The sequence below is a fragment of the Oncorhynchus mykiss genome, chromosome 13 (assembly GCF_057628025.1).
Source record: "Oncorhynchus mykiss isolate SJ-2025 chromosome 13, ASM5762802v1, whole genome shotgun sequence".
NCBI classification, from domain to species: domain Eukaryota; kingdom Metazoa; phylum Chordata; class Actinopteri; order Salmoniformes; family Salmonidae; genus Oncorhynchus; species Oncorhynchus mykiss.
This window is the reverse complement of record NC_143034.1, coordinates 53,815,011-53,842,307: the sequence shown is the minus strand read 5'-3', so window position 1 is coordinate 53,842,307 and position 27,297 is coordinate 53,815,011. Positions and strand designations below refer to the sequence as shown.

The following is a 27,297-nucleotide window of genomic DNA, read 5'->3' as shown; positions in this document are numbered from 1 at the left end:
CTCTATAGATCTCAAGCCTTCCCTCCTCACCTAGAGCCAAGGTCAGTCAGTGTAGATAAGCATTCTAGACAGTCTGGAGATAGTCCGTCCCTGCCATCTGGAGATAGTTCATTCATTTGTACCAAGGAACAGACCATCATTGTTCTAAACTCTTGACTACATTATACTCAATACTGGGAGCAAGAGAGAAAATTCATACATGTACAGTAACATAATAGTATTCGGATTATTCAGTCCAGATTGAAATGTATACATAATTAGTCATCATTGATAAAAATTCCCTTAACAGTTACACACTACTGATTTCACTAGTGATGGACTTTTCCCCTTCGGGACCACATACCCAAGGCTTTTAATCAGTCACTAGGTTCACTAGTCATAGAGTTCTCATGGAACTTCCACACCCTAGTCTTTCACCTAGTCCGAATTTCGCTAGTCACAAATCTCTAAAAGAACATGTCCATCCTAGGCTTTTAGTTAGTTCCCACTAGTGTCACTGGTCATAACATTCCTTATTCAAAGGACATCACATCCCAGGCTTTTAACCAGTACCTACCAGTCCTAGTTGTTCTTTTTACAGAACCCCACCACCTAGTCTTTTGATCTGGTAGAGACCATGGGACTTACTTAATCATTGTTTCCAAGAAACTTCAGTCTCACCGTTTATTTACCTATGTTCGAGATCCCGTATTTACCCACCAACTCTCTCCTCTTGGATCTTAGGCAGGTCCCAGCTGACTGTGGGCTTCCCTGTCTCCTAATTTAGGTGACTCCTGTGCACAGTTTAACCCAGGTCCTCAGGAGCCAGTCAGCAGGTGAAGGTTGGGATCCCATCCTCATCGCCAAGAATGAGACGCAGATCTGAAAGAAAGACGAACGAGATCAGTGGCGGTAATGCACCTAATTTAAAAAAAGTTGCCAATCGCTATATAAAGTCAAGAGAAGAAAAGGCCTGGAAGGAGGAGAGGTGACTAGAAACGATTCGGTTGACTGTTTTAAGTGTGGATTATTTGGCGGAGTAAAGGACCTTGTGCATTTCAGGTAAAATAACAACTCAATGTTTATATCCCAGGAAAAATTAGCTAGCAACATCAAGCTAGCTAAATATGACAAATTAGCTAGCAAGTGCAAGCTAGCTAGCTAAATTGCCATTAATGTTTAATGCTTTCAGAGTTTTTGATATTTTAACCTGCGTGTCGAGATCGCGTTTGCTGTGGTGGGGACAAAATACATTTTGGCACGATGGCAAAAAAAATTGCGCAAGTAGTGTGGGTGCAATAATTGAATAACAGGGATTTCTAAATTGTCCGGTCTGGTCAGCATGTTAGACAGTGCTACAGGGAGACAGGAAGGACAGCTGATCATCCTCGCAGTGGCAGACCACATGTAACAACACCTGCACAGGATCGGTACATCCGAACATCACACCTGTGGGACAGGTACAGGGTGCCAAGTTACACCAGGAATGCACAATCCCTCCATCAGTGCTCAGACACTCCACAATAGGCAGAGAGAGGCTGGACTGAGGGCTTATAGGCCTGTTGTAAGGCAGGTCCTCACCAAGCATCACCGGCAACAACGTCGCCTATGGGCACAAACCCATTGTCGCTGGACCAGACAGAACTCTCCCGCTCTTCCCTGACGTGTTGCGGTTTTGTCTCACCAGGGGTGATGGTTGGATTCACGCTTATTGTCGAAGGAATGAGCGTTACACCGAGGCCTGTACTCTGGAGCGGGATCGATTTGGAGGTGGAGGGTCCGTCATGGTCTGGGGCAGTGTGTCACAGCATCATCGGGCTGAGCTTTTTGTTATTGCAGGCAGTTCAACGCTGTGTGTTACAGGGAAGACATCCTCCTCCCTCATGTGGTACTCTTCCTGCAGGCTCATCCTGACATGACCCTCTAGCATGACAATGCCACCAGCCATACTGCTCGTTCTGTGCGTGATTTCCTGCAAGACAGGAATGCCAGTGTTCTGCCATGGCCAGTGAAGAGCCCAGATCTCAATCCCATTGAGCATGTCTGGGACCTGTTGGATTGGAGGGTGAGGGCTAGGGCCATTCCCCGCAGAAATATCAAGGAACTTGCAGGTGCCTTGGTGGAAGAGTGGGGTAACATCTCACAGCAAGTACTTGCAAATCTGGTGCAGTCCATAAGGAAGAGATGCACTGCAGTCCTTAATGCAGCTGGTGGCGGCACCAGATACTGACTGTTACGATTTCCCTATAAATAATCTTATTTACATGACACATCTGAAATCAGGCTACCTGATGTGATTTTGATAAATGCACAAAATCGCCAATTACAATAAATGCTCTACCACAGTGACCATATTATTTTGGGGAAGCCTATTTGATTTTGTGTTCAGACATTCACTCTGGAAATTCCTTTGGTCTCTACTGAGTTAGGTAAATCAGCATTCTTGTACTGTTCCACAAATAAATCTTAAAATGTTTCTTAAATTTGATGTTTTGGTATCTCTAGGGCAGGTATTCACACTTTTTTTCTTCCCTAACTGTTTTTTTCTTCACATTTTCAAACAGTACATTTATATTTTCCAACGGCTATACATTTGGGTGACTTTTTTTTCTTTTTTTTCACCTGAGTAGCCTCGTCTCACTACCAAAAATAAAATGAAACCTTCTAGTGTTCAGCGAAATAACAATACAATGTCAAGCCTCGTCAAATAATGAACATCCAATCACATTAACCGTTGCTCTCTCGCGGGAATTCCACTAACGGTCCGTATGTAGCCAAACGTAGCTGCTACTCATTCCATTTGCTCGAAAATTGATAAATGGTTAAAAAGAAAGCCCATAGAGACACATACCAGCCCTACTGGTAGTATTGCTACTACCAGCAGTACTCCACCTGCATCTGTCAACGAAACAAGTTGTTCTGCTTCCACGAGCCCATCCAATGCTAGCATCAGTAATTCTACATTTGTTGTTAGCCCAGCTAGCATGGACACTGACAGTTGTGAATCTGATGCAGCCGAAGAGCTACTGCCCCCTTACCCGGGAAAGCACTGCTCAACAGACAGGGACGTTAGACCATCGAAGAGGCGCAAATATGATGAAAGCTACATTGATTTGGGGTTCACTTATATTGGTTGTAGTGCCTTTCCTCAGCCACAGTGTGTTATATGTGCAAAAGGACTATCTCCGAACTGGAAACCTTCACTCTTGCGCAGATATTTAGAAACAAAACATGCCAATTTGAAGAATAAGCCAAGAGTTTTTTGAGGGGGAATTAAGACGACTTTTGAGTTGTAAGACATATATATAAAAGCAACAGATACCATTAATAAGAAAGGGCTAAAAGTGTCTTATATGGTGAGCTACTGAGTGGCTAGGACAGGAAAGCCCCATACTATTGTGGAGTACTTCAATCTTCCTGCTGCTGCGGATATGGCTGGGACAATGCTGGGGGGAAAGGCCAAAAAAACTATACAGACAATGTCTTCATCAAACAACACTGTTTCACAACGCGTCAGTGACATGGCAGGAGATGTTTTGAAACAATTACTGCTTTGCATACAAGCCAGTGAATTCTATGCCTTACAGCGGAATGAGTCAACAGACATGGCAGGCACAGCTCCTGGTATATGTCCGTTATGTTTATGGGGTGTCAATTAAGGAAGACATCCTCTTCTGAAACCACTGGAAACCAGGACAACAAATGTTTTAAGTACTGGACAGCTTTGTGACATCAAATGGACTTTGGTGGTCAAGATGTGTTGGTATCTGTACTGATGGCGCAAACGCCATGACAGGGAAACATAGTGGAGTGGTAACAAGCAGTTGCTCCCGACGCCACTTGTGTACACTGCAGCATCCACGAGAGGCTCTTGCTGCCAAGAGAATGCCTGACAGCTTGAAAGACGTTTTGGACACTAAAGTGAAAATGGTTAACTTTGTTAAAGCAAGGCCCCTGAACTCTCGTGTATTTTCTGCACTATGCAATGATATGGGCAGCGACCATGTAAGGCTTTTACAACATACAGAAAGAAGCTGGTTATCAAGGGGCAAAGTATTGACACATGTTTTTTGTTAATTGAGAGATGAGCTTAAAGTTTTCTTTACTGTCCATAATTTTTACTTGTCTAACTGCTTGCATGATGACGAGTTTCTCACACGACTGGCCTATCTGGGTGATGTTTTTTCTCGCCTGAATGATCTGAATCTAGGATTCAGCAACTATATTCAATGTGCGGGACAAAATTGAGGCTATGATTAAGAAGTTAGAGCTCTTTGTCTGCATTAACAAGGACAACACACAGGTCTTTACATCATTTTTGATGATTTGTGTGCAAATTAACTCAAGCTTACGGACAATGTCAAATGTGACATGGCGAAGCACCTGAGTGAGTTGGGTGTAATTATGCAGGTACTTTCCCAAAACGGATGACACAAACAACTGGATTCATTATCACTTTCATGCCCTGCCTCAAGTCCACTTTCCGATATCTGAACAAGAGAGCCTCATCGACATTGCAACAAGTGGTTCTGTGAAAATGTAATTTAATCAGAAGCCACTGCCAGATTTCTGGATTGGGCTGCGCTCAGAGTATCCTGCCTGGGGCTGTTAAGACACTGATGCCCTTTGCGACCACGTACCTATGTGAGAGTGGATTCTCGCCCGGCCCTCACTAGCATGAAAGCTAAATACAGGCTCAGACTGTGTGTGGAAAATGATTTAAGAGTGAGACTCTCTCCAATACAACCCAACATTGCAGAGTTATGTGCATCCTTTCAAGCACACCATTCTCATTAACCTGTGGTGAGTTATTCACAATTTTCAATGAACAAATAAGGATTTATATGTAAGATGGTTAAACAAAGACCAAAATGATTGATTATTTGTGCTCTGGTCCTGGAAAAGCTCTTTGTCACTTCCCACAAGCCAGTTTGTGACAACAAAAAAATCACACTCATTCTTATGTTTAATAAATGTATCGTATAGTGTGTTTGTGGCAGGCTTACAATGATGGCAAAAAACAACATTTTAGAGTGCGCTGACCCTAGTGCTAGGTAAGCTGCTGTAGGTTGAATGTTTGAATGGGTACGGGACTATAAAAAGTTTGGGAACCACTGCTCTAGGGCAGTTAGGAAAGCTGACTGAGGACCTTATTACTGATGAATGTGTTTGTTTTTTGCCCGTTTCTTTTTTTATGTTTGTATTTTGATGTCTGGTAGTTTCTGAAATAAAGGTTAAATAAAAAGATAGGGCCAAGTAGTGGAATAGTAGGGAGGTTTTAATGGGTGAAGGGTTAGTTCGTAGGGTATTTTTCTTCCCTTTATCCTCCCGTTTTAATTTCACAAACTAATGAATTCACACTCCAGAACAGTAAGACACAGCCCACACGGTGGGTGGCGGCATGCACCGCAAACGAATGTTTGGGGACCGCCATAATACCATAGAATATTGACGTGCTGACGTAACTGATAAGCCGAAATTCAACATGGCCGATAACAAGTGAAAGAAAACCACATCTGGACAAATGTATCAGTAATATCCTTCACTTTGAGAGTCGTTTGAAAAAATATATTATATATAGCTAATGTGCAATAGTTTAGCTACTCGTGACACTATTGTTTGGTCATTAGCTAGTTGACATTTTTCGAATAGCTAGCAACTACAACGCTGACGGGGCTAACGGTAGCTAGCCTCCAACAACAAGTCTGCGTTTTTTTTCCGCCGCGAGGACGTGCTGGCTCGCTGGGAGACGGACAAGTGTCGCTCCTATTAATTTATGGATTTCCGCGTTTTTAATTAGATGGCTTCGTATGCTAGCGCATTTGCTTCGAAGTTTTTTGCTTAGTTTGGGGGGTTCGGGTGGGATCTGTCACCGATAGCATTTTTTTGTCAAGTAGCTAGCCGCCTTTAGTTTGCGTTGACACAAAACGACCAGAGAGCACACCACTAGTTGCAGAAAGGACTAAAGGAACTGAGCCCTTCTACGTGAAAAAAGCTAACATGGATCCGAAGCGTGGATACAACAGAAGACATCAAAACAGCAGCGATTCGAGCAGTAACAGCCCGGGGTCGCCAGCCAGTCCTGCACCGGGAGTCAGCAAAGCAGCAGCGGCCAATACATTTGCTAATGATGGAAGCTTTATGGAGATGTTCAAGAAAAAAATGGAGGAAGAAAAAAGGAAAAAAGAAATGGACCAAGGATGCGGTGATAAAAGTACTGCTGACGAAGGACAGTCGACACAGGAAAAGAAGACTCCGAGTGTGACCAGCTTTGTAAGGGGTTTGGCAGTTGTTAGCTAGAGATTGTAGCCAATGGCAATGTCTCAATTAACAAATTACAAACATTTGTTTTCTTATCCACCACACAGCTCACGTTAGTGAATAGTTACATCACAATAGAGGGATACATTCACACGTGAAGAGGTGCACTGCAGTGTCACCAACAAGTAACCTGAGATCCACATCAGGTCTAGACATTGGAAAGCATTCATTAGCTATTCAAGACTTCAGGAATGTTTCCCGTGATAACATAGGCTTGTTCTGTGTTCTCTCGTCTTGTGTAGTCTCCATTGGCAGTCCACCCACAAGGGCTCGTATAACGGTTTCAGTCTTCTATCCCCTAACCCAGGTTGGGAAGCGCAGAGGTGGCTCTAAATTGGCCCTCAAGACTGGCATGGTTGCGAAGAAACAGAAAGTAGATCCTGAGGTTCAAGAAATATTTTTCCCTGATCGTTTTGTCATGACATCGTCTTCATGAAATACCACTTGTGTCCTCTAAGCCATTGTCTAATTATTTATTCTGTTTTCCAGATGGAGGGCAAGGGGGATGCCTGGACAAAATACATGGCAGAGGTGAAAAAGTATAAAGCCCACCAGTGTGGCGATGATGACAAAACCAGGCCCCTGGTCAAATAGACTCTGGAGGACCTTTAGAATGAAAAACCAACAGGGATTAGGACAGCCATCAAACCTTCTGCATACTGCCACTCTTTACAGCTGTAGAAGCAATCACCCATTTAATGTTTAATCTTGTTTTTCCTGTTTTCTTTTTGGGTTTAAATGAATGTCACTTGTGTGCTGTATGGGGCAATAGCATTTTGATGTGGAGTTAAAAAGGCTTTTGGAATTGTATTGGAGTACATTACTGGTTCTGCTTGATTATTTAAGGGTTATGCTGTCAGGATTGTAGCTCCTGGATTAAGTCATGAGTAATTTTCTGAATTTGCGACATGGCATTTGATGTCAGCTACATTATAAGCACCGCCCATTGACCTGTATGTTGTGCCTTGGGTGTGTTGGCTTTGTCTGGACCCAGAACCCTAAATAACCTCTGTGCTGTTTCAACCTCAGTCTGGTGGAGGCACAGAAAATTGTGCCGCCTTGTTGATTCATTTGAACTTTTGGGCTGCTTTGGATAAGCAACTGTCAGGTAGTGTCTCCGGTTTGTTACCCATCAAATAAACTTTTGACTAATCAGACTCCAGGTAGCATGGTAAAGTGTTTCAAGCCAATATTGAGACTGGAGGGGGGGGGGGGGGGGGGGGGGTTGTTCAACCCACTCTGATATACTATAACTTTTCACTATGTGGATGTTATTGGCTTGTTTTCCATTTTTATGGAGTGTAGTACTTTGACAGCGAATGAAGGCACAAGACAGGAGGGAACAGAAGTACCCATGCTGATGACCATAAAGTCACCGATATACCATTTTGTTATAATCCTGCATAGTTCATGGCTTGTTTTATTGAATTTGGTGGAGTTATGTACAGCAAAAAAAAAATACAGCTCCGGTCCCTAAATTCAACAACATTCGCATTTAGTATCATTTCTTACAGGTCTAGATAATTACATCGAAAAAGCACCACCAAATAGACACACTAACTCAGGTATCAGAGAGGGAGGGTTACACATTTGCACACTGACACTAAATAGTGCATTCACACACACAAACCAACAAGCAGACATTCATTCATTCTCCCTCCCTGACCACAGTGATAAAGGTCTGTTCTGTAAACATGACAAAAACAAACTTGTCATTAAGCCTTACAATTTACAATATTAAAACAATTATCAAATTGCTGTTTAAAAAAATAAGTAACAGCCGGAAGATTATCGAGAGGGTCCAATTCCCTATTTCAGGCCCATCCTGTGTTTGGGCAGCTTCTGTTAGTCATCCTTGTTCCTGATTTATCCTGATAGCTGTCTCATCATAGTGGATGTCCTCAGTGTTCCAAACAGGCATGGTCAAAGAGACTTCCTCTTCACATCCCCTCCTTGGGTTTGATTGACATCTGGACAGGAAGAGTAGAGTTCTTGAAATATTGATAAGAAACAAAAACATATTTAAACATAACACAAATGACAACCACCGACATGACGAAAGCGACAGGCATGCGCAGGGAAGATGTTTTTTCTCTTCTTGGGGACATTTGAAGTGACAGCGGGCTGAGAGGAGAGAGCAGGGTCACAGGGAAGGGCAGATTTTACCTGAGAAAGCGAGCTGTAAGTGAGGAGGCAGAGCAACCTGAGACCCTGACTGGAGACTCTTTAACAGATCTGAGGAGAGACAGGAGGACATGGGAGGGAGGATACACACAGGGGTGTAGGTCAAGGGAATGGTGAGATAGGAAAGGCAGTGGAGACGAAACAAGAATGGGATGCAAAGACAGAAGAAACGGGTTTAAAGGAAAAGAGATGAGCCAAGTCAAATAGTAAATGGATGTAAAAGCACGGGAGATTAATGGAAGAATAACATTTTAAAGAAGAGGCAGAGTGAGAAGGGGAGAAATGAGGGATGAACCAAAGAAACAATATGGGAGAATGTCAGACAATGGAGAAAAACATTGCAGGCTTCCAGACACAGCATGGGGATTTAACACAACGGTCCAACAACATAAAATACACAAACAAACTATACACATACCCAGACATCAACATACACACAGACTAGGCAACCCCATCTCGATCAGCTGTTCTACATTCAACTTCTGCTACGTTACAGCCTTATTCTAAAATTGATTAAATCACCCCCCCCCCCCCCCCTTATGATTAAGCAAATACAGGGTTTGCAAAAAAAACCTGAACCGTCACATATAAATAAGTATTCAGACCCGTTACTCAGTATTTTGTTGAAGCACCTTTACCAGCGATTACAGCTTAGTTTTCTTGGGTATGACGCTACAGTCGGAGGTCCTGAGCGCTCTGGAGTAGGTTTTTATCAAGGATCTCTCTGTCCTTTGCTCTGTTCATCTTTCCCTCGATCCTGACTAGTCTCCCAGTCCCTGCCGCTGAAAAACATCCCCACAGCACGATGCTGCCACGACCATGATTCCCCATAGGGATGGTATTGACCAGGTGATGAGTGGTGCCTGGTTTTCTCCAGATGTGATGCTTGACATTCTGGCCAAAGAGTTCTTTAGGTGCATTTTGGCATACTCCCAAGTGGGCTGTCGTGTTTTTTACTGAGGAGTGGCTTCCGTCTGGGCACTCTACCATAAAGACCTGATTGGTGGAGTGCTGCAGAGATGGTTGTCCTTCTGGAAGGTTCTCCCATATTCACAAAGCAACTCTGGAGCTCTATCAGTGACCATCGGGTTCTTGGTCACCTCCCCGACCAAGGCCCTTCTCCCCCGATTGCTCAGTTTGGCCGGGCGGCTGGCTCTAGGAAGGGTCTTGGTGGTTCCAAACTTCTTACGTTTAAGAATGATGGAGGTCACTGTGTTCTTGGGGACCTTCAATGCTGCAGACTTTTGGTAGCCTTCCCCAGATCTGTGCCTCAAAACAATTCCTTTGACCTCATGGCTTGGTTTTGGCTCTGACATGCACTGTCAACTGTGGGACCTTATACAGACAGGTTGGTGCCTTTCCAAATCATTTCCAATCAATTGAATTTACCACAGGTGGGCTCCAATCAAGTTGTATAAACATCTCAAGGCTAATTACAGGGAAACAGGATGCACCTGAGATCAATTGAGTCTCATAGCAAAGGGCCTGAATACTTAAGTTAGTTTTTTATTTTTAATACATTTGCAAACATTTCTAAAAACCTGTTTTCATTATGGGATATTATGTGTAGATTAAGGCTGTAATGTAACAAAATGTGGAAAAATGGGGGAGTCAATACTTCCCGAAAGCACTGTACATTTTTCAGTTTTTTCTTGTTTCTGTGGACTGGCTGTGTCACTCACTCTGGGTCAGGGAGAATGCTGAGCTGTTGCTGGTTGAGGAGCCGCTGGCCCCGGTGCTGGAGCCAGCTGTGCCCCCTAATGGGGGCAGGTTTAAGAGTGAAGGAAACTGGAAGGGCAGGGAGACGGGAACCAGCCCCCCCAACATCCCAAAGCCCAGTGGGAGAGATGGAGCAGAGCCAAGAAGACTGCTGCTGGCTGAGGACACCTGGAGAACAGAGGCATATAATTAAGCAATAAGGCCCGAGGTGGTGTGGTATATGGCCAATATACCACGGCTACGGGCTGTTCTTATGCGCAACGCGGAGTGCCTGGATACAGCCCTTAGCCGTGGTATATTGGCGATACAGCATAACCCCCTGGAGGTGACTTACAGCTATTATATACTGGTTACCAACGTAATTAGAGCAGTAAAAATAAATGTTTATCATTATTCTCGTGGTATAGTCTGATACACCACGGCTTTCAGCATTCAGGGCTCAAACCACTCAATTTTTAATTAGAAATATAGACCCAGACCAACAGACAACATATACAAAACATAAGAGATAAAATACACAGACAACACAACCACACAGTAGACAAACTAATTTTGAACATTTGCTGCACCATGACCTTGTCCCACCCAGCTACCATCTCTTACTTACCTGTGGCAACTGAGAAGAGACAGACTGTGTGGAGACAGATTTAATAGGCTTAGCCCCCTGAATGGTTCCACCGGCCAGCCTTTGTCGCTGATTGGCCGAGGTTGTGGTAGGGGAGGGACTGGATCCCAAATGCTTGCTGATGGATGAGGTGTTGGTAAGGCTGGTGTTGGCGCTGCTGCTGATGATCTGAGAGGGGGTCTTCTGCCCTCCTTGAGGGGTGTAGCTGCCCTGGACCAGTTTGGCTGGCCCTCCCGGAGCACCTGAGAAAGGTGGGCGGAACCCTGCTGGGCTTTTGGAGGAGTACTGGTGCATACTGGAAGCTGCCTGAGGCCTGGGATTGGGGGAGGGTGAGAAGGTGGTGGGCATTAAGGGGTTGGGGAGGCGAGGGGTGAGTTTGATGATGGGCGAGGTGCTGCTGTGGGAGGACTTGGTGAGAGTGGCCTGCATGGGGGTGATGAAGTTGGACTGCTGCTGAGCTTGGGCTCCTGAGAGAGAGTGGGAGGAGGAGGGGGAGGGGAGAGAGGTGTCACCGCTGTTGGCTTTAGTATTATTGCTGCCAAAGCCCTTCTGATTGGGGGGCAGCCGCGGCTTAAGCTGGGAGTGAGAGCCGGGAGCGTTGGCTTTACTCAGGGCCGTCCCAGCAAGCCTCTGAGTGCTCAGCACTGATTGTCTGTGAGCCTGAGCACCTCCACCCTTCATCGACCCCAACCCCTCGCTCCTCGCTGAGGACAGAGAAGGGGAGATGTTGGGAGGCCGAGAGAGAGAGGAGGGGGAGGAGGAGGTAGAGACGTAGAGAGGTGTGTTGGAGCTGGGTGTGTTGATGGTGCTCTTCTTGTGCTTCTGGAGGAGAGGTGAGGCGTGGAGGGAGGACGGGGCAGTCTTGGGCCTATCAGGGGAGGGGGGACTGTCCCCTTGGACCAGGCCCTTGGCTGCATTGCTGAGGAGGGCCAGAGCCTGGGAGATGGAGTCCAGGGCGGGGGCGGTCAGCTCTTCATCCAGGGAGTCCAGCAGACAGATGGTCTCAGCAGGGGACTGGGAGGGCCGGTAGGCCACTGGGGCAGCAGGGGAGGGGGTCGCACCAACTGAGGGGGTGGATCTCTGGACCCAACTACCCTCCTGGATCACCAAACAACATAGGAGATAGAAAGAGCAAACAATTAGTGTGATCTAAATCTATTCAAACAACAATGGTATTGAAATGACAAGCATGCACGTAATGCATCAGACTGCAAAACAACAACCTTGGGTTTAGACTTGGGAGTAGGAACCATCTTTTTCTTGGCTCTGGATAACAGTGAAATCAAAAGGAAAAATAGTGCATAATTAAGAACACCAGTGTTAAATATAGTGATTTTTAAAATAAGTTAAGTAAAGTATATCAAACTCACGGATTGCCAGTAAGGTGACAATGAACCATGAGGCTCTCTTTGAATAGTATCCTGAGGAGGAGAGAAACGTGGAGAGATTTACATTTATTTACCTTTATTTAACTAGGCAAGTCAGTCAAATTCTTATTTACAATGACGGCCTACCAGGGAACAGTGGGTTAACTGCCTCGTTCAGGGGCAGAACGACAGATTTTTACCTGGTCAGCTCATGGATTTAATCCAGCAACCTTTTGGTTACTGGCCCAAAGATCTAACCACTAGGCTACCTGCCGCCCCATGTGGTGTGGGAAATGGAAACTAGGTTAAATGGTCAAATTGTATACTTTTATGCAAACGCACACACTGACCTGCCCTGCATCCAGCCCTTGGGCCACAGCGGTTTCACATCAGTCTCCATGAAGGCCTTGAGATAGTCCTCTGGAGACTGGGAGCTCTGGCCCTCCAGCTCATAGCAGCCCAGCTTCACCCTCACCAGGTTACACAGCAACATCCTACAGACCAACATGTTCCACCAACTATGCATTACAATTTCAGCTCCACTGTTGGCGAATGATTAGTTATTTTTGGACAACTCTTTTTACTGACTCGAGAGTCATGATTCGCTTTTCTGGGTGACTAGTTAATTTTAGTCATTCGTTTGACTTGCTGGCTGCATTTAATTCTAAAGCAGGATTAATACACACTCCTTCTGTCACTCTGACCAACAACTGTTCGTCATATGAGTGCAGGTAAAATAGATTATGCTGCAGGCAGCATAGAAAATAAAAAAGACATGTTTAGAACTAATAAACGATTGCATGGTGCAAGAATGAATGCTTTGATGGACACAGCTTTGTAGAATCAAAAGATACACAGCTTCTGCTCAACAAACTTGAATCATTGTGAACTGCAAACGATATTGTGCTTATCACCCTCACACCACTCAAGCAATGCATTCCGCCAAGAGTCGTTCACAATCGTGTCCGGTTGCGGCCACAACTAGACTGTTTCAAATGTACCAAGAAATAATAGTATTTGTATGCCTAGCAATCAACAAATATACATTGTTTAAAGCACCATTTTACAAGTCTGTCACAAACAACATCTCCAATAAGCCCCTTATGGTGAACGACCTATGAACGAGAGGCTTGTAGAATTATGACTATTTCTAGTTATCGTTCACCGGGGTCCTGCATGCTCTGGGCATTACTGACTCAAATGAACAAAACGAGTCAAAAGATTAATTCATTTGACTGAATGAGTCGAAAAGATCGGAGTCAGTAAAAAGAGCCGAACGTCCCATCACTACACTAAACCAAAACACCTGTATAACATAATTGTATGACGTTAAATTCACAAATGAGAGCTCACCTGAGCTTCTCATCCCAGACAAACTTCTTGCGAGGTCCCATCACTCTCTTCCCAGGCTTCTCCTCATCCTCCTCTTCTGATCCGTTCTTTTCCCCCTCTTCTGAATGCTGTCTGTAAATACACAACCCAGAGAGAATATTGGACGAGGAGTGGAAAAATAGACAGCAAGGGACAAAGGAGAGGTATGAGAGGAAATAAGAGGTGAACAGAAGAAAGGAGAAGGCCTTACTTGGCCACTTTGGCAATGCAGTCCATGTTGTATCTGGCAATCTGCTCTGGCATCACGCTGCACACAGCCAGCTTCAGCTTCAGTAGCGGGGCACGCAAACGGTCATCCTGGATGACAGAAGATGGAAAAGGTTACAGTCACGCACACCAGATGACAATCACGCCACACACTCCGTTAACAAACAATCTACAATTAGATAGAAGACAACAGGCATATTATGTGCACACACAAAATGTCAATCATTTTAGTGCATACATACACACCTGGATATTGAGGCTGAGTTTCTTTAGGCGTTTGAGCAGAGCCTCCTTGTTGCAGGGCACAAAGGCCTCGAGATGGGAGTAGACTGAAGAGCGCACTGCTGCCGGCTGCTCCTGGACCTGCAACTCAATACTGACCAACACACAGAGGAAGAGGGTTAGACATTAAGATAAACACTGACTAACACATGCAGAGAGATGGTCAGGGAAGGAAAGAGGGTTTGTCCTGTTGTAAAGAGCTCAGAGCAGAGACTCACTCCAGTAGGATGTTGTTCATGTCCAGCGTGAAGAACTTTTTCCTGCCCTCTTGATCAAACTGATGAGAAGCCTGTTTGTTGGAGAATAATTCAATTTCAGAAATTCTCTAAAACAAACTATATTATGCTCAAATGGACACTGAAATGTAATGCAAATCACTCAATCACCTGACGTTTCACTCCTCTAAGCCTCACATTGTCGTCTAAGCCTTTCTTTTTGACTCCCTTTGTTACAGTACCTCTCGCTCTTGGCCTCCTCTCCCTTTCTCTCCTCTTCCTGATATTCCCCTCTTGCCCTTTCCCTTCACCGTTCTGTCAGAGAGAGTTGGCACTTGTTTTCCCCTCATCATCTCCTTCAAAGAACATCACTGCTCTCTCTCGTTGCCACAGCAACCTCTACTTCTCACTCCTACTTGTGCCCCTGAGAGAATGCATGTGTTACTCTGGTCTCTTTATGGAAGGAAATATCAAAATGGTGACAATCATCACTTTTCATTTTAAAGGGGGGGAAATCAATGCACTCCATGTAATGTGCTTGAACGTTTTCAACGAGCAGTGAGGGCCTTTAGACCCTAAATATCAAATAAAGAAACTGACTTAAGACCTAAAATATCTCTAAATATAAAATATATCTGCAGCTGGATTTGATTGAAGATGTCAGTCACTTACCACTCTGAGGTCCTCAATGCGCTTACTGAGAGGGGCAGGCAGTCCATTAGGCAGAGGAGGAGGGGGCAGGAGACCTCCTTGTGCCCCCTGGACCCTACCCTGGACCCTACCCAGAGCACCGTTCTCCCCCTGCGCAGGGCTGGAGGGCTGAGGAGAGTCCAGCAGCCCAAAGTCCAAGTCGCCCATCATGTCCTGCAGCATGTCGTTGCTATTGGCTGAGCCCAGCAGTGACATCATGGCAGGGTCGTTGGCCAGGTCAGCCATACTGATGTCGTTGGGTTTAGGGTGGGCGTTGAGCAGGGCACGGTTGGCATTGTGCTGGCTACGGGGCAGGCCGGGGTTCTTCTTGCGGTTCTCCTCCTTCTCCCGCGTGAAGCGGCGGAGCATGGCGGCCAGATTCAGAGAGTCCTTCATCAACTTCTTCCGCTTCTTCTTCTCTGGCCGGTGGACATTCAGGCCAGATGCTCTGGAAGATAACATAGGACCGTTGCGTTGCTACATGGAGCTTGTTACAAGCCATAGACATATAGCATAACTACGAAGCACACGGCTCAAGTCAAAGTCAGGCAATAAGTTCATACATCATATGAGCTTATACATCAGTTAACTTCAGAAGTGGCACAACAGATGTAGAACATTGCTCACCCTTGCTTTGGCATCCTGATCTTCCTGGGCTTTTTCTCATCCATGTTACTGCCATCTTGCTTTTTCATTCGCTTCTTTATCACACGCTCCTCACCATCTTTCAACTTCTACAGACAGGAGGAACAAAAACTAAGCTTGTCACGTGATATAGACATAGCGTTTAACACTGAATAACATTTGTTCATATATTGAAAAGGTGTGTGTGTAACCCACCTTGAAGTCCTCTCCCTCTGACTCGGAGGCTGCTCTGAACTGCAGGGTGCCAGTGTTGATGTAGAACCCTCCCAGCTTAGTGTTGAGGGAGGCTGGCACCAGCTCATCATACTGAAGGGAAGAAAGTAGCTAAGGGATAATCAACAAGGGGCTATGTATTCTATGGAATATAATAAACAACATGGAAGGTGTGTTCGACGACACGCTAGTGGAGTGGAACTAACCTTCCATGGAGTTGCATTATTTTCCGAGTTGATTTTCCCTTTTATACTATGGCTATAATTTAACAAATTTACAGTTAGAAATTCATTCAACATCCACTGAAGTAGCTAGCAAGTTTACTAGATATAGTAGCTACAGTAGTTGCCTTGGTAACCAAACAAACAACTTGCTATTATGAAAATGAAATTCAACAATGCCAATAATGTTCTCAACTCAACTTGTGCTTTCAAATGCAGCTCAGTACATAGAACATGTAAGAATGAACTGTAGCTATTGAATTCTACCGTGCTGATATACCATGCATTATAGGGAAATAATGCCCATCAAGCCAATCAGAAAAGACTATTCAACAATGCCATGGTATAACAAGTTACAAACAGCAGAGAAACTAATAAGCAAGTATGGGGGAGAGGAATGCAATGTGTTAATGAAAAAGGATCTATGATAAAAATGCAAATATGTTAAAGCATATGTGGATGCTTGTTTACATGAGTCTGTTCACAAAGGAAGGATTCTGCAGTATATGAGCAGACAGAGGGTACATACAGCCTCAGAGTTATCAATGAATGGGTCAGTCTCATCGTAGCCAAAACCAATGTCGATGAGATCCTGCACCCTGTCCTTCCTCTTCTTTTTCCCTGTATTGGCCTGTGACTAGAGGAAACAAACAATTACAGTTGACTGGGAGAAAATATACAATGCAAATTAAACTATTTCAATCTATTTGATCTACAGTGGGGCAAAAAAGTATTTAGTCAGCCACCAATTGTGCAAGTTCTCCCACTTAAAAAGATGAGAGAGGCCTGTAATTTTCATCATAGGTACACTTCAACTGTGACAGACAAAATGAGAAAAGAAAATCCAGAAAATCACATTGTAGGATTTTCTATGAATTTATTTGCAAATTATGGTGGAAAATAAGTATTTGGTCAATAACAAAAGTTTATCTCAATACTTTGTTATATACCCTTTGTTGGCAATGACAGAGGTCAAACGTTTTCTGGAAGTCTTCACAAGGTTTTCACACACTGTTGGTGGTATTTTGGCCCATTCCTCCATGCAGATCTCCTCTAGAGCAGTGATGTTTTGGGGCTGTTGTTGGGCAACACAGACTTTCAACTCCCGCCAAAGATTTTCTATGGGGTTGAGATCTGGAGATTGGCTAGGCCACTCCAGGACCTTGAAATGCTTCTTACGAAGCCACTCCTTTGTAGCCCCGGGCGGTGTGTTTGGGATCATTGTCATGCTGAAAGACCCAGCCACGTTTCATCTTCAATGCCCTTGTTTTCACTCAAAATCTCACGATACATGGCCCCATTCATTCTTTCCTTTACACGGATCAGTCGTCCTGGTCCCTTTGCAGAAAAACAGCCCCAAAGTATGATGTTTCCACCCCCATGCTTCACAGTAGGTATGGTGTTCTTTGGATGCAACTCAGCAATCTTTGTCCTCCAAACACGACGAGTTGAGTTTTTACCAAAAAGTTACATTTTGGTTTCATCTGACCATATGACATTTTCCCAATCTTCTTCTGGATCATCCAAATGCTCTCTAGCAAACTTCAGACGGGCCTGGACATGTACTGGCTTAAGCAGGGGGACACATCTGGCACTGCAGGATTTGAGTCCCTGGCGGCGTAGTGTGTTACTGATGGTAGGCTTTGTTACTTTGGTCCCAGCTTTCTGCAGGTCATTCACTAGGTCCCCCCCGTGTGGTTCTGGGATTTTTGCTCACCGTTCTTGTGATCATTTTGACCCCACAGGGTGAGATCTTGCGTGGAGCCCCAGATCGAGGGAGATTATCAGTGGTCTTGTATGTCTTCCATTTCCTAATAATTGCTCCCACAGTTGATTTCTTCAAACCAAGCTGCTTACCTATTGCAGATTCAGTCTTCCCAGCCTGGTGCAGGTGTACAATTTTGTTTCTGGTGTCCTTTGACAGCTCTTTGGTCTTGGCCATAGTGGAGTTTGGAGTGTGACTGTTTGAGGTTGTGGACAGGTGTCTTTTATACTGATAACAAGTTCAAACAGGTGCCATTAATACAGGTAACGAGTGGAGGACAGAGGAGCCTCTTAAAGAAGAAGTTACAGGTCTGTGAGAGCCAGAAATCTTGCTTGTTTGTAGGTGACCAAATACTTATTTTCCACCATAACTTGCAAATAAATTCATAAAAAATCATACAATGTGATTTTCTGGATTTGTTTTCTCATTTTGTCTGTCATAGTTGAAGTGTACCTATGATGAAAATTACAGGCCTCTCATCTTTTTAAGTGCGAGAACTTGCACAATTGGTGGCTGACTAAATACTTTTTTCCCCACTGTATGTGTAGACCTATTTGTTTCCACCACAGAGTAAAGGGACCTACATATTTGCTCTCAAATTTCTTGGCAAGTGCCTCTATTTCTCTTCTCTCCTTCTCGTCATCTGCAAAGGGGTCGTTGGGGTCCAGGGCTGGCGTCAGGCCTTTGGGAGGTCCTGGAGCAGGAAACTTCTTCACCTTCAAGAGACAATCAGGCATGTCAGGAAATGAGAGTCGGTAAAATGGGTTCAACTGTGGATTCTTAGTAGCTTAAAATGTAATCTTAAAAATTGTATCTCCAGCAAGATGGGAAATAGATGTGTCATTACCATATTATTTGATTCATATAACGGTAATATAAACATTCATATGAAAATTAGAAAAACGTTATAGCCTACATGAAGATGGCATGCTTACATCATATCTAAGAATACTGTAGCTACAGTTGGCCAACATCGCTCTTGTTGACAACAGCACCATAGCCTCGAGAGCTTACACTTCAAGCTGCCTACGCGTTCACCGGCCCAGCCTGCTGTGTTATCACTTGTAGCCTTGACTGATTTCACGTCTTTACCTGAGTAGATTGAACAAGTTCACTGTAGTTGAATTCAGCAGATCCCCGTTCGCTGGGTTCGGGCAAGGAGAGGTTCAAGCGCACTGTTACACGTTTAGTTTCCGCTGAATCCCCGTCACCGGATTTCACGACACCGAATGGACTAGCACCAGTACCACCTCCTGGCCTGGTTGCTGCACTTCCACCCCCTCCATCTTCCCCCAAACTGATTTCGGCCTCATCTTCCCGGCGGCGTTTCTTGGATTCCGAAAGCGGTGCATTGTTGTTAAAAGAAGAGATTGTGACAAACGGTACTTTTCTCGGTTCGGCCATTGGATGCTGACAGTCACAGAGTGCCTCGGTACGAACACACAAGGGAGGACGAGACTTCACTGAACTAACGTTACTGTAGCTTGCTATCTAAAATTGGGAATGTTCGACAACTAACGTTAGTTTACCATCTAGCTATATCAGGTAATAAAATGCCTTAAACCACACCGTGGTATGTTCTGCACCTCCCAGGTTAGCTCCGGGGCCTTTGAATCACGAGGAAGAGTAGTTTTAGTTGTTTCCATTAAATTGTTCGGTAGTTACCGCAAGGAGGCATCTGAAGTAGCCATCTTGACCATTATTATCATTATTCAGTGAGAGTAGTAACTGGGCGTGCGTATGAAAAGCGGAAACAGAACAGTCAGGGAGCAGTCTTTGACCAATCATAGGGCGAGAACGCCCCTCAAGAACCGCCCATTTTGCATACTAGCGCGAATATGGAAAATCGATTGTTCCCCGACTCTGGCACGCGGGATGTTTAGACGAGGTTCCTTGAACACTTTTATCTGGACTGAACGCACCGAAACACAGGACTACCGTTCATTAGAAAATATGCCTTGAAACCAACCAATTCTAATGTTTTATATTTCTGTATGCATGATAAGGACTGGTCTTTTTTTCTTCATAAAACGTTATGTCAAGGCCAGAGATAGTAAAAGCACAGGTGTGGTATAAGATTTAAATATTTATTCACATAGGAAAGTATGTACAGAATAAATGTGCATAAAAACGACACCAATACAATGTACTAGCAAAATAACAAACAGGAAAGAGATGAATGAATAATGAACAAACTGCCACTTATGGTGAATTTTTGCATTTGACTGTCAGTTTGCCCAAAGGACCCTTTTCTTCATATAGGCTATGCATTCTTACGTAAGGAATCATAATATCACAGAGAAACCCTGTTGTCCTTGGCCCATTTCTTCAGAATCCTGATGATGTATTCCACCTGAGGATTCCCAGTGTTCCTCAGCAAGGGCAGCACTTCCCTCAAAGCCTCCCTGAAAAATACACACAATTGAGCACATTATGGTAACATAAAAACTCACACTGTTAGACTTCAACAATGCAACATACAGCCCATCAGGTCAAAATAAATGTGTTAGGTCACTGAGTGGAGGACAGATTATTTCAACGCTATACAAAGTGGTGACATTCATGATCCTACATCAATCCAATAGATTGTTAAGGTAGACACGGTACCTACCTGGGTTCTCTGCTGGCCAAAATTAGCTGAAAGATACCCACACAGGCTCCCCTTTTGCCCTCCCAGTACTCAGGGTTGGGGTCCAATCTCTCCAAGATATCAAATGCCTTTGCTGAGTAGTAGAACTGGCCCATCTGTAGATGAGAGAGAGAAGAGTTACACATGGTGCAAATCAGTGGTGTAAAGTACTTTACTACTTAAGTAAAGTAATTACTACTTAAGTAGTTTTTTGGGGTATCTGTACTTTACTATTTATATTTAACTACTTTTACTTTACTACATTCCTAAAGAAAAGTATGTACTTTTTACTCCATACATTTTCTCTGACACCTAAAAGTACTCATTACATTTTGAATTAATTTACTTATCAAGAGAACATCCCTGGTCATGCCTACTGCCTCTGATCTGGTGGACTCAATAAACACATACTTCGTTTGTAAATGATGTCTGAATGTTGGAGTGTGCCCCTGGCTATCTGTAAATAAAAAAAATCTTGAAAAAGTGTCCGTCTGCTTTGCTTAATATAAGGAATTTGAAATTCTTTGTACTTTTACTTTTGATATGCAAGTCTTTTTTTTTTGTTGAAATTACAAGTATATTTAAAACCAAATACTTCTAGACTTTTACTCAAGTAGTATTTTACTGGGTGACTTTCACTTTTACTTGAGTCATTTTCTATTAAGGCATCTTTACTTTTACTCAAGTATGACAATTGTGTACTTTTTCCACCACTGGCGCAAGTGCTCTCAGAATGAAATAACTTCTGTCCTGATGGGGAAATTAAACATTTAGGAAGTTGAGTGATTTTGGAATTAATAAAGGAGAGTAACCTTGTAGCAATCATTGGCAATGAGCTGCAGGAGGCTGAAGGACTCTGCTGAGGTCTCCATCTTCATGTAGAGCTCCCAGGCCAGACGGGCCTTCTGGTTCATAATGTCTAAATAGGACAACAGGGTTCATTGACAACAATAGAACAACCACACAGTGTTATACCAGCAAATGTTTACATCGTTTGATGAGAAGGAGAACATACAGCAGCGTGCCAGCCAGCTCAGGTACACATAGTCACTCTTGTTCTTGTCATTTTGAATCAACAGGAAGATCTGGGAGACAAAGTAAAGCACACACTTTTAACAGACAATAAAACATACATTTGTATCAGTGAAAAAGTTTTAAAAAATGACATCATAATAACCCCAAAAGTACATGTCAAGGTTTTACCTCTTCAGCCTCCCTGTAGTTGCCAACAGCAGCTTTGGCCTGTGCATAGTTGAAGTTGAAGGCGTCATCGTTGTAGAAGTAACTCTGTGAGCAATGAGAGTTCAGAGTATTTAGAATCCATTGAAGAATGATAATTATAGAACATCAATATTCTATGTGAACACAAATATGTGTCATGGTATTACGCTGTGCTTACCTTGACAGAATTGAGGTAGATGAGCACATCCTCAAACTGCCTGAGCAGAAAGAAACAAGAAGCCATGCACTGTCTGCCAGGGATGGTGTCTAAGACACAGGGAAAGGAATTGTTAAAGTAAGCACCAGTGTAAAAACGTACCATTGAATTAGTGCAGTACAAAAATGTTACTCTAGTCAGTATTTTAAATATCTGGAGGAGCACTCACCACATTCGCTAGCTGAGCCACCAACCAGCTGGAAAAACTGTTGAGCAATCTTCAGATGATCTCTCTGTAATGGAAAAATAACATAATTTCACACAAACAAAATCAGGCGGGTATCAAGGCAGAACTATAGATATACTGTACATGAATCTATAGTTGTATATACACTGAACAAAAATATAAAACACAACCATTTCAAAGATTTTACTATGTTACAGTTCATATAAGGAAATCAGTCAATTGCAATTAATACAGATATGCATCTGTGTCACAGGTACCTTCAAAAAAGGTTGGGGCATGGATCAGAAAACCAGTCATTTCCTGGTGTGACCACTATTTGCCTCATGCAGCTCAACATATCTCGTTCGCATAGAGTTGATCAGGCTGTTGATTGTGGCCTGTGGAATGTTATCTCACTCATCTTCTATGGCTGTGTGAAGTTGCTGGATATTGGTGGGAACTGGAACATGCTGTCGTACACATCAACCCAGAGCATCCCAAACATGCTCAATGGGTGACATGTCTGGTGACTATGCAGGCCATGGAAGAACTGGGACATTTTCAGCTTCTAGGGATTGTGCACAGATACTTGCGACATGGGGCCGAGCATTATCATGCTGAAGTGATGGCGGCTGATGAATGGTACAACAATGGGCCTCAGGATCTCGTCACGTTATCTCTGTGCATTCAAATTACCATCAATAATATGCAATTGTGTTCGTCGTCCGTAGCTTATGCCTGTCCTTACCTTAACCCCATCGCCACAATGGGGCACTCTGTTCACAACGTTGACATCAGCAAACCATTCGCCCTCATAACACCGTACACGTGGTGTGCAGATGTGAGGTCAGTTGGACATACTGGCAAATTCTCTAAAAAAAGGTTGGCGGCGGATTATGATAGAGAAATAAACATTCAATTCTCTGGCAATAACTGCAGTCAACATGCCAGTTTCACGCTCCCTCAAAACTTGAGAAATCTGTGGCATTGTGTTGTGTGACAAAACTGCACATTTTAGAGTGGCCTTTTATTGTCCCCAGCCCAAAGTGCACCTGTGTCATTGAGCATGCTGTTTAAATTAATCAGCGTCTTGATATGCAACACCTGTCAGGTAGATGGATTATCTTGGCAAAGGAGAAATGTTCACTAAGATGTAAACACATTTGTGCACAGAAAGCTCATGAAACAAGGGAACAACACTTTACATGTTGCGCTTATATTTTTGTTCAGTGTAGTATCTAAATGTATCTCTGGTACACACCGACCCCATCTCCTGTCCGAGTGCAGCATTCACAACCCCCTTCAAGATGTACTCCTGAAAAAAAGGCAGGGAGAGGTTACAGCACATATGCACTTACCATACACCACAATCCATTGAGTTTATGGCTGCACTAACCCTGGCAAAGAGAGGAGGAGGATAGGGAAAGAGGGGGAGATGGCGAGAGAGAGCTGGCTGCACACACACACTTACTGTACACCTATGTACATTAAGACTAACACTGCCCTGAACCTGAGAGAGAGAGAGAAAGGGGAGGTTAATACACAAACGCCTACCACAAATGTCTACCCTGCAAATGCAGAACTACACCGCAAACTACACTATCCTTGTAGAAGGAGGAAGAGGAAAAGGGAGAACAGGGAAGAGAGGGTAAGATTACTGGACCCTAAAATAGCTGAGGGACAGGAGACGAATGATAGGCGGGATGAAAAAATAAGGGAGGGAGTGAAATCTGGAAATGGTGAATGGAAATAGAGGAATGAACCTGTGGTGTGGTGGGTTCTAAGTCTTTGATGAGCTGGTAGGACTCCTGGACATCATCTGAGAGAGATAGAAAAATACAATTACTATCCATATATTAACAGTAAAAGAAAACACACTTAGTTATCAATCAGTTATCATTACATTGGCTAGTCAGCAATAAAAGTGGCAGCCCACCTTGTCTGAGGTAGTAGATGACCAGATTGAGACGAGCCTCAGTAATGACATCAATCAGTGCAGGCAGCACTTGCAGGGCCCCCTCCCCGCTACGAAACACCACCTGAACACCAGAGAAAGAATCAAAAAGGGTAATTTGCTTGCATGCTGCTACACACGTGAGTTGCAAAACTGCTATGTTCCCTAGGCTGATAAATCATGACTCTCACCAGGTTGTGTCGGATTAACTCCTTGGCAAACTCAAAGGAGCTGGAGGAGATATCGATCAGGTTTTTCAGCTCTGTCTGAGAGAAGGAAAATGTGATTTTAGTTGTTTAATACTACAATGTTGTACACTTCGGAGTCACTGACTGAAGCCGTAGAAACATTAACAAAGCAACATTCAGACAAACAAGGTTTAATTTTGAGAATGATTTGCTCAGGACTCTCTTGTCAAGTTGCGTTACCTCTGCTGCTTTTCCGTTGTAGAGCCTGAAGTGGTTGCAGGCCTTGAGGTTGAGAGCGATGGTGGAGTCTGGGACGCTCTGCAGGTAAACAGCCAGCACCTCCTGGGACACATCGTAGTAGTCCAGCTTGTAGTAGCACAGAGCCACATACACATTCAGGGCCAGGAAGTCTCTGCAGCAGACACAGTATGAACAGAGCATGAGCTCCGCCGACTCACAGTAGGTACAATGAATCGCTCTTTCCCACCCTCTGACCTGCATAAGCAGTCACTAGCCTCCTCTCCAGTCTCCGTTATCTTCTCTCTGTCTCAACACAGGGAAACTATCACTCTCCCTCCCTCCACTCACTCTCTAACTCCCCCTCTCATAGTCTGTGCCGCTACTCCCATGTGTCTGGATTACATTTGGAGTGTTTCCCAGTGTCTCTGTCACTCTGTGGTGCATTCTGTTGCCTGTCACCTGTTCTGCAGCAGGATGCGTTTGTAGATGTCGATGGCCTCCTGGTAGTGGGAGCGCATGTAGTGGATGGAGGCCAGGCTGAGCTGGTCCTCTGTCACATCCTCCAACTCCTGGTGGAAACCCATCAGCTGCTTCTCATCATTGAACTGGGGGAAAGAAAGAAATAGACCAGAAATAAGGGCATAATATAACTAATTCTGTTATATAAGTTGTTTGGTACCATAGCACTGAATGAATGAGCTAGAGATAAGGGTGAAAGCTGACCTTGTGAGCCAAATGGAACAGTATTCGATTCTGCAGCTGGCATTTAGGGGCTGAAAGAGGAAGCACGTAAGGTCACCTTTTGTAATAAAGCAACAAAATGTGAGAATGGGGAACAAGGTGGATGAGGTACCCTTGTGTGATGCCTCCTCTGCTTCTTTGTAAAGCCCCAGGAAGAAGAGAGTACAGGCCAGGTAGACCCACACATCCGGGCGGCAGTCTGGTTTGTCTGTCAGGGCCTTGTATTCCTGAAGAAGGAATCGACACAAGTTTTAGTTCATGTCTCACAAATAAAAAACAGGAAAATTCTTTCATACATCCAAACCAACGTTACTGAATTCAATAAAGGTTTTCAAACCTCCATGGCTCTCTTGTAGTCACCAAGGTGGAAAGCACAGTAGGCCAACCACAGGTCTGCATCCTCCCCTCGCTCGCCAACATTGCGCTGAAACTGAGCAAATTGAACCATATTGATAGGATGAGCATCATATTTCGCAGACAGTAGTGTAAGCACTGCATTGTTCAAAGATATAGCAGCGCTATAAACCTATATGTCACACTTCAGAAGGCATGCAGCCAGAGTGGCATTTACCTCCAACAATGTAATGGCCCCCAGATAGTCTCTTTGAATTAGGAAGTCATCCACAAGCGGTGACTTTTTTTCTTTTATCTTCTTATTTACTGGGATCTCCCCACCAACAGCTGCTGGCTTTACTCTGGACAGAATCTGAGAGAATGAATATGAAAATTATATAGAACTCCACAGCCGGTGCTGTCCACAACAGAGCCAGCCATAATTACTAAGGGCCCATCCAACTAGTTACTTGTCTCAAACCTGTGGCTGGGCTGCAACCTGGTCTCAAAGCATTTCGTATTATTCTCTATGTAAATCCCTGACACTCCCATTTAGAATGATATGTTATGTTTCGTATGAAATGTATTAATTTAAGGTTGCCCATCTCCCATTTCGTATGATATGTTACGAATTTGCAAAACATACACTATGTAGCCATACAACCTAAGTAACCATACCAAACATATTATACTAATTTCAGTATCCCGATGTAAGTGTACTGTTACGTATGCTACGGTTTAGTCTATGAGACCAGGCTGGCGTGCTAGGTAACGTTAGATTTCTGCAACAACAACAAAAAATATAATCATCCAGCACGGAAATGTTTACAGACTTCTTCGTGTGGTAGCTAACCTAACGTCAATGCTAAATTGCATAGACTACTAAGCAAAGGTTCAATAGCTAGCTAACAGTACGTTCATGTTAGCGAACGTTACGTTAGCGTAGCTGCATTCAGTAAAGCAAACACTTACCATGGCCAGTGGAGTTAGTCGTCACGAAAGCGCAGTAACAGCGCTCAGATAATCAGACAAGATACCTGTTTTTCTAATCAAGAAATATGTGCTAACACAGCTAGCTAGTGTAACAGATAGCCGTTGCTTGGCGACAAACTCTTGTCGCCAAGCAACGTCCCCACCAGTCTTCCCCTCCCTAGCATTCTGATTTATCACTGTGTTAAGAGCTGGAGTTGTAGAAAGTGAATTGTGGACGCATGGCGAGTATGCCAAAAAACATTAAGGTTTTATACTGCTAACGCTATTACACACGCTTGTCTTATAAATGGACATAAAGTCTCACATCCATTCACCATCACAGCAGATTCCTCAGTGGTTGAAAATTGTACCACTTCTCCCAATATGATGTAACAAGGTAATTCTGCAGCTACGGGCACTATGTCCTCGGGGTAATTTTGGGGGATTTTATTAATACACGTGTTTAAAAAATCTGGGGTGATTGTAGTGTGAATTTAACATATAAAGAATAAAAACAACTAGATCAAGTATTTTAGCTACTTTTCAGATGCATTTTATACCTACATTCCACTATTTTACCCTTGTCCCCGACCCATACTTTTGTGCTTCAACTATGTTTTTCTATGAGAAAACAAGAATAATTACATATTATAAACTGGGTGGGTCAAGCCCTGAATGCTGATTGGCTGACAGCAGTGGTATATAAGACCCTATACCACAGGTATGACAAAACCTTAATTTTTACTGCTCTAATTACGTTGGTAATGAGTTTATAATAGCAATAAGGTAGCTCGGGGGTTTGTGGTACATG

The 27,297-nt window shown here is 43.8% G+C and overlaps 3 protein-coding genes across 15 annotated transcripts; 1 reads left to right on the top strand and 2 right to left on the bottom strand.

The window, feature by feature from the left end:
- The first annotated feature begins 2,743 nt into the window (after positions 1-2,743).
- LOC110486518 (telomerase RNA component-interacting RNase) lies at positions 2,744-7,457 on the top strand. The gene is made up of 3 exons (XM_021558181.3): positions 2,744-6,252; positions 6,608-6,685; positions 6,790-7,457. Exons 1-3 carry the CDS (start codon positions 5,980-5,982, stop codon positions 6,892-6,894), a joined length of 456 nt encoding a protein of 151 aa, XP_021413856.1. The 5' UTR covers positions 2,744-5,979; the 3' UTR covers positions 6,895-7,457.
- A 229-nt stretch (positions 7,458-7,686) lies between these two features.
- On the bottom strand, positions 7,687-19,589 carry LOC110486516 (ubinuclein-2). 12 transcript variants are annotated; one of them, XM_021558171.3, is made up of 17 exons: positions 18,918-19,589; positions 18,410-18,541; positions 16,590-16,697; positions 15,822-15,932; positions 15,609-15,715; positions 14,964-15,429; positions 14,295-14,365; positions 14,041-14,170; positions 13,778-13,884; positions 13,549-13,659; positions 12,546-12,689; positions 12,199-12,249; positions 12,049-12,094; positions 10,811-11,926; positions 10,167-10,371; positions 8,467-8,535; positions 7,687-8,291 (listed from the first exon to the last, which is right to left on the bottom strand). In XM_021558171.3, exons 1-17 carry the CDS (start codon positions 19,227-19,229, stop codon positions 8,224-8,226), a joined length of 3,354 nt encoding a protein of 1,117 aa, XP_021413846.2. In that variant the 5' UTR covers positions 19,230-19,589; the 3' UTR covers positions 7,687-8,223. The 12 variants fall into 12 exon arrangements, with proteins under 12 accessions (XP_021413846.2, XP_021413849.2, XP_090052844.1 ...); XM_021558174.3 differs by having other exon boundaries at positions 7,687-8,270; XM_090196718.1 differs by having other exon boundaries at positions 12,052-12,094.
- A 309-nt stretch (positions 19,590-19,898) lies between these two features.
- Positions 19,899-26,914, bottom strand: LOC110486517 (intraflagellar transport protein 56). Of its 2 annotated transcripts, none has more exons than XM_021558179.3 (18): positions 26,812-26,914; positions 25,753-25,887; positions 25,519-25,611; positions 25,294-25,408; positions 25,164-25,213; positions 24,900-25,045; positions 24,441-24,612; positions 24,204-24,278; positions 23,995-24,097; positions 23,822-23,877; positions 23,320-23,373; positions 22,062-22,125; positions 21,854-21,942; positions 21,658-21,741; positions 21,470-21,539; positions 21,267-21,373; positions 20,437-20,570; positions 19,899-20,230 (listed from the first exon to the last, which is right to left on the bottom strand). In XM_021558179.3, exons 1-18 carry the CDS (start codon positions 26,815-26,817, stop codon positions 20,119-20,121), a joined length of 1,665 nt encoding a protein of 554 aa, XP_021413854.3. In that variant the 5' UTR covers positions 26,818-26,914; the 3' UTR covers positions 19,899-20,118. The 2 variants fall into 2 exon arrangements, with proteins under 2 accessions (XP_021413854.3, XP_021413855.3); XM_021558180.3 differs by having other exon boundaries at positions 26,487-26,842.
- Positions 26,915-27,297: the final 383 nt, after the last annotated feature.

Bases quoted from the DNA above. Each gene is read 5' to 3' on its own strand.
- LOC110486518 (XM_021558181.3), top strand. From the start codon at position 5,980: ATGGATCCGAAGCGTGGATACAACAGAAGACATCAAAACAGCAGCGAT. The intron at 6,253-6,607 runs GTAAGGGGTTTG...CCCCTAACCCAG, and splicing joins CTCCGAGTGTGACCAGCTTT to GTTGGGAAGCGCAGAGGTGG. The intron at 6,686-6,789 runs GTTCAAGAAATA...TCTGTTTTCCAG, and splicing joins AACAGAAAGTAGATCCTGAG to ATGGAGGGCAAGGGGGATGC.
- LOC110486516 (XM_021558171.3), bottom strand. From the start codon at position 19,229: ATGGCCGAACCGAGAAAAGTACCGTTTGTCACAATCTCTTCTTTTAAC. The intron at 16,698-18,409 runs GTAGGTCCCTTT...TGTTTCCTCTAG, and splicing joins AGAAATTTGAGAGCAAATAT to TCACAGGCCAATACAGGGAA. The intron at 10,372-10,810 runs GTAAGTAAGAGA...TCTGTTCTCCAG, and splicing joins TCTCTTCTCAGTTGCCACAG to GTGTCCTCAGCCAGCAGCAG.
- LOC110486517 (XM_021558179.3), bottom strand. The intron at 25,409-25,518 runs GTTTGAAAACCT...TTCCTTCTTCAG, and splicing joins ACTACAAGAGAGCCATGGAG to GAATACAAGGCCCTGACAGA. The intron at 21,374-21,469 runs GTATGTTCTCCT...TGTCCTATTTAG, and splicing joins GAGCTGGCTGGCACGCTGCT to ACATTATGAACCAGAAGGCC.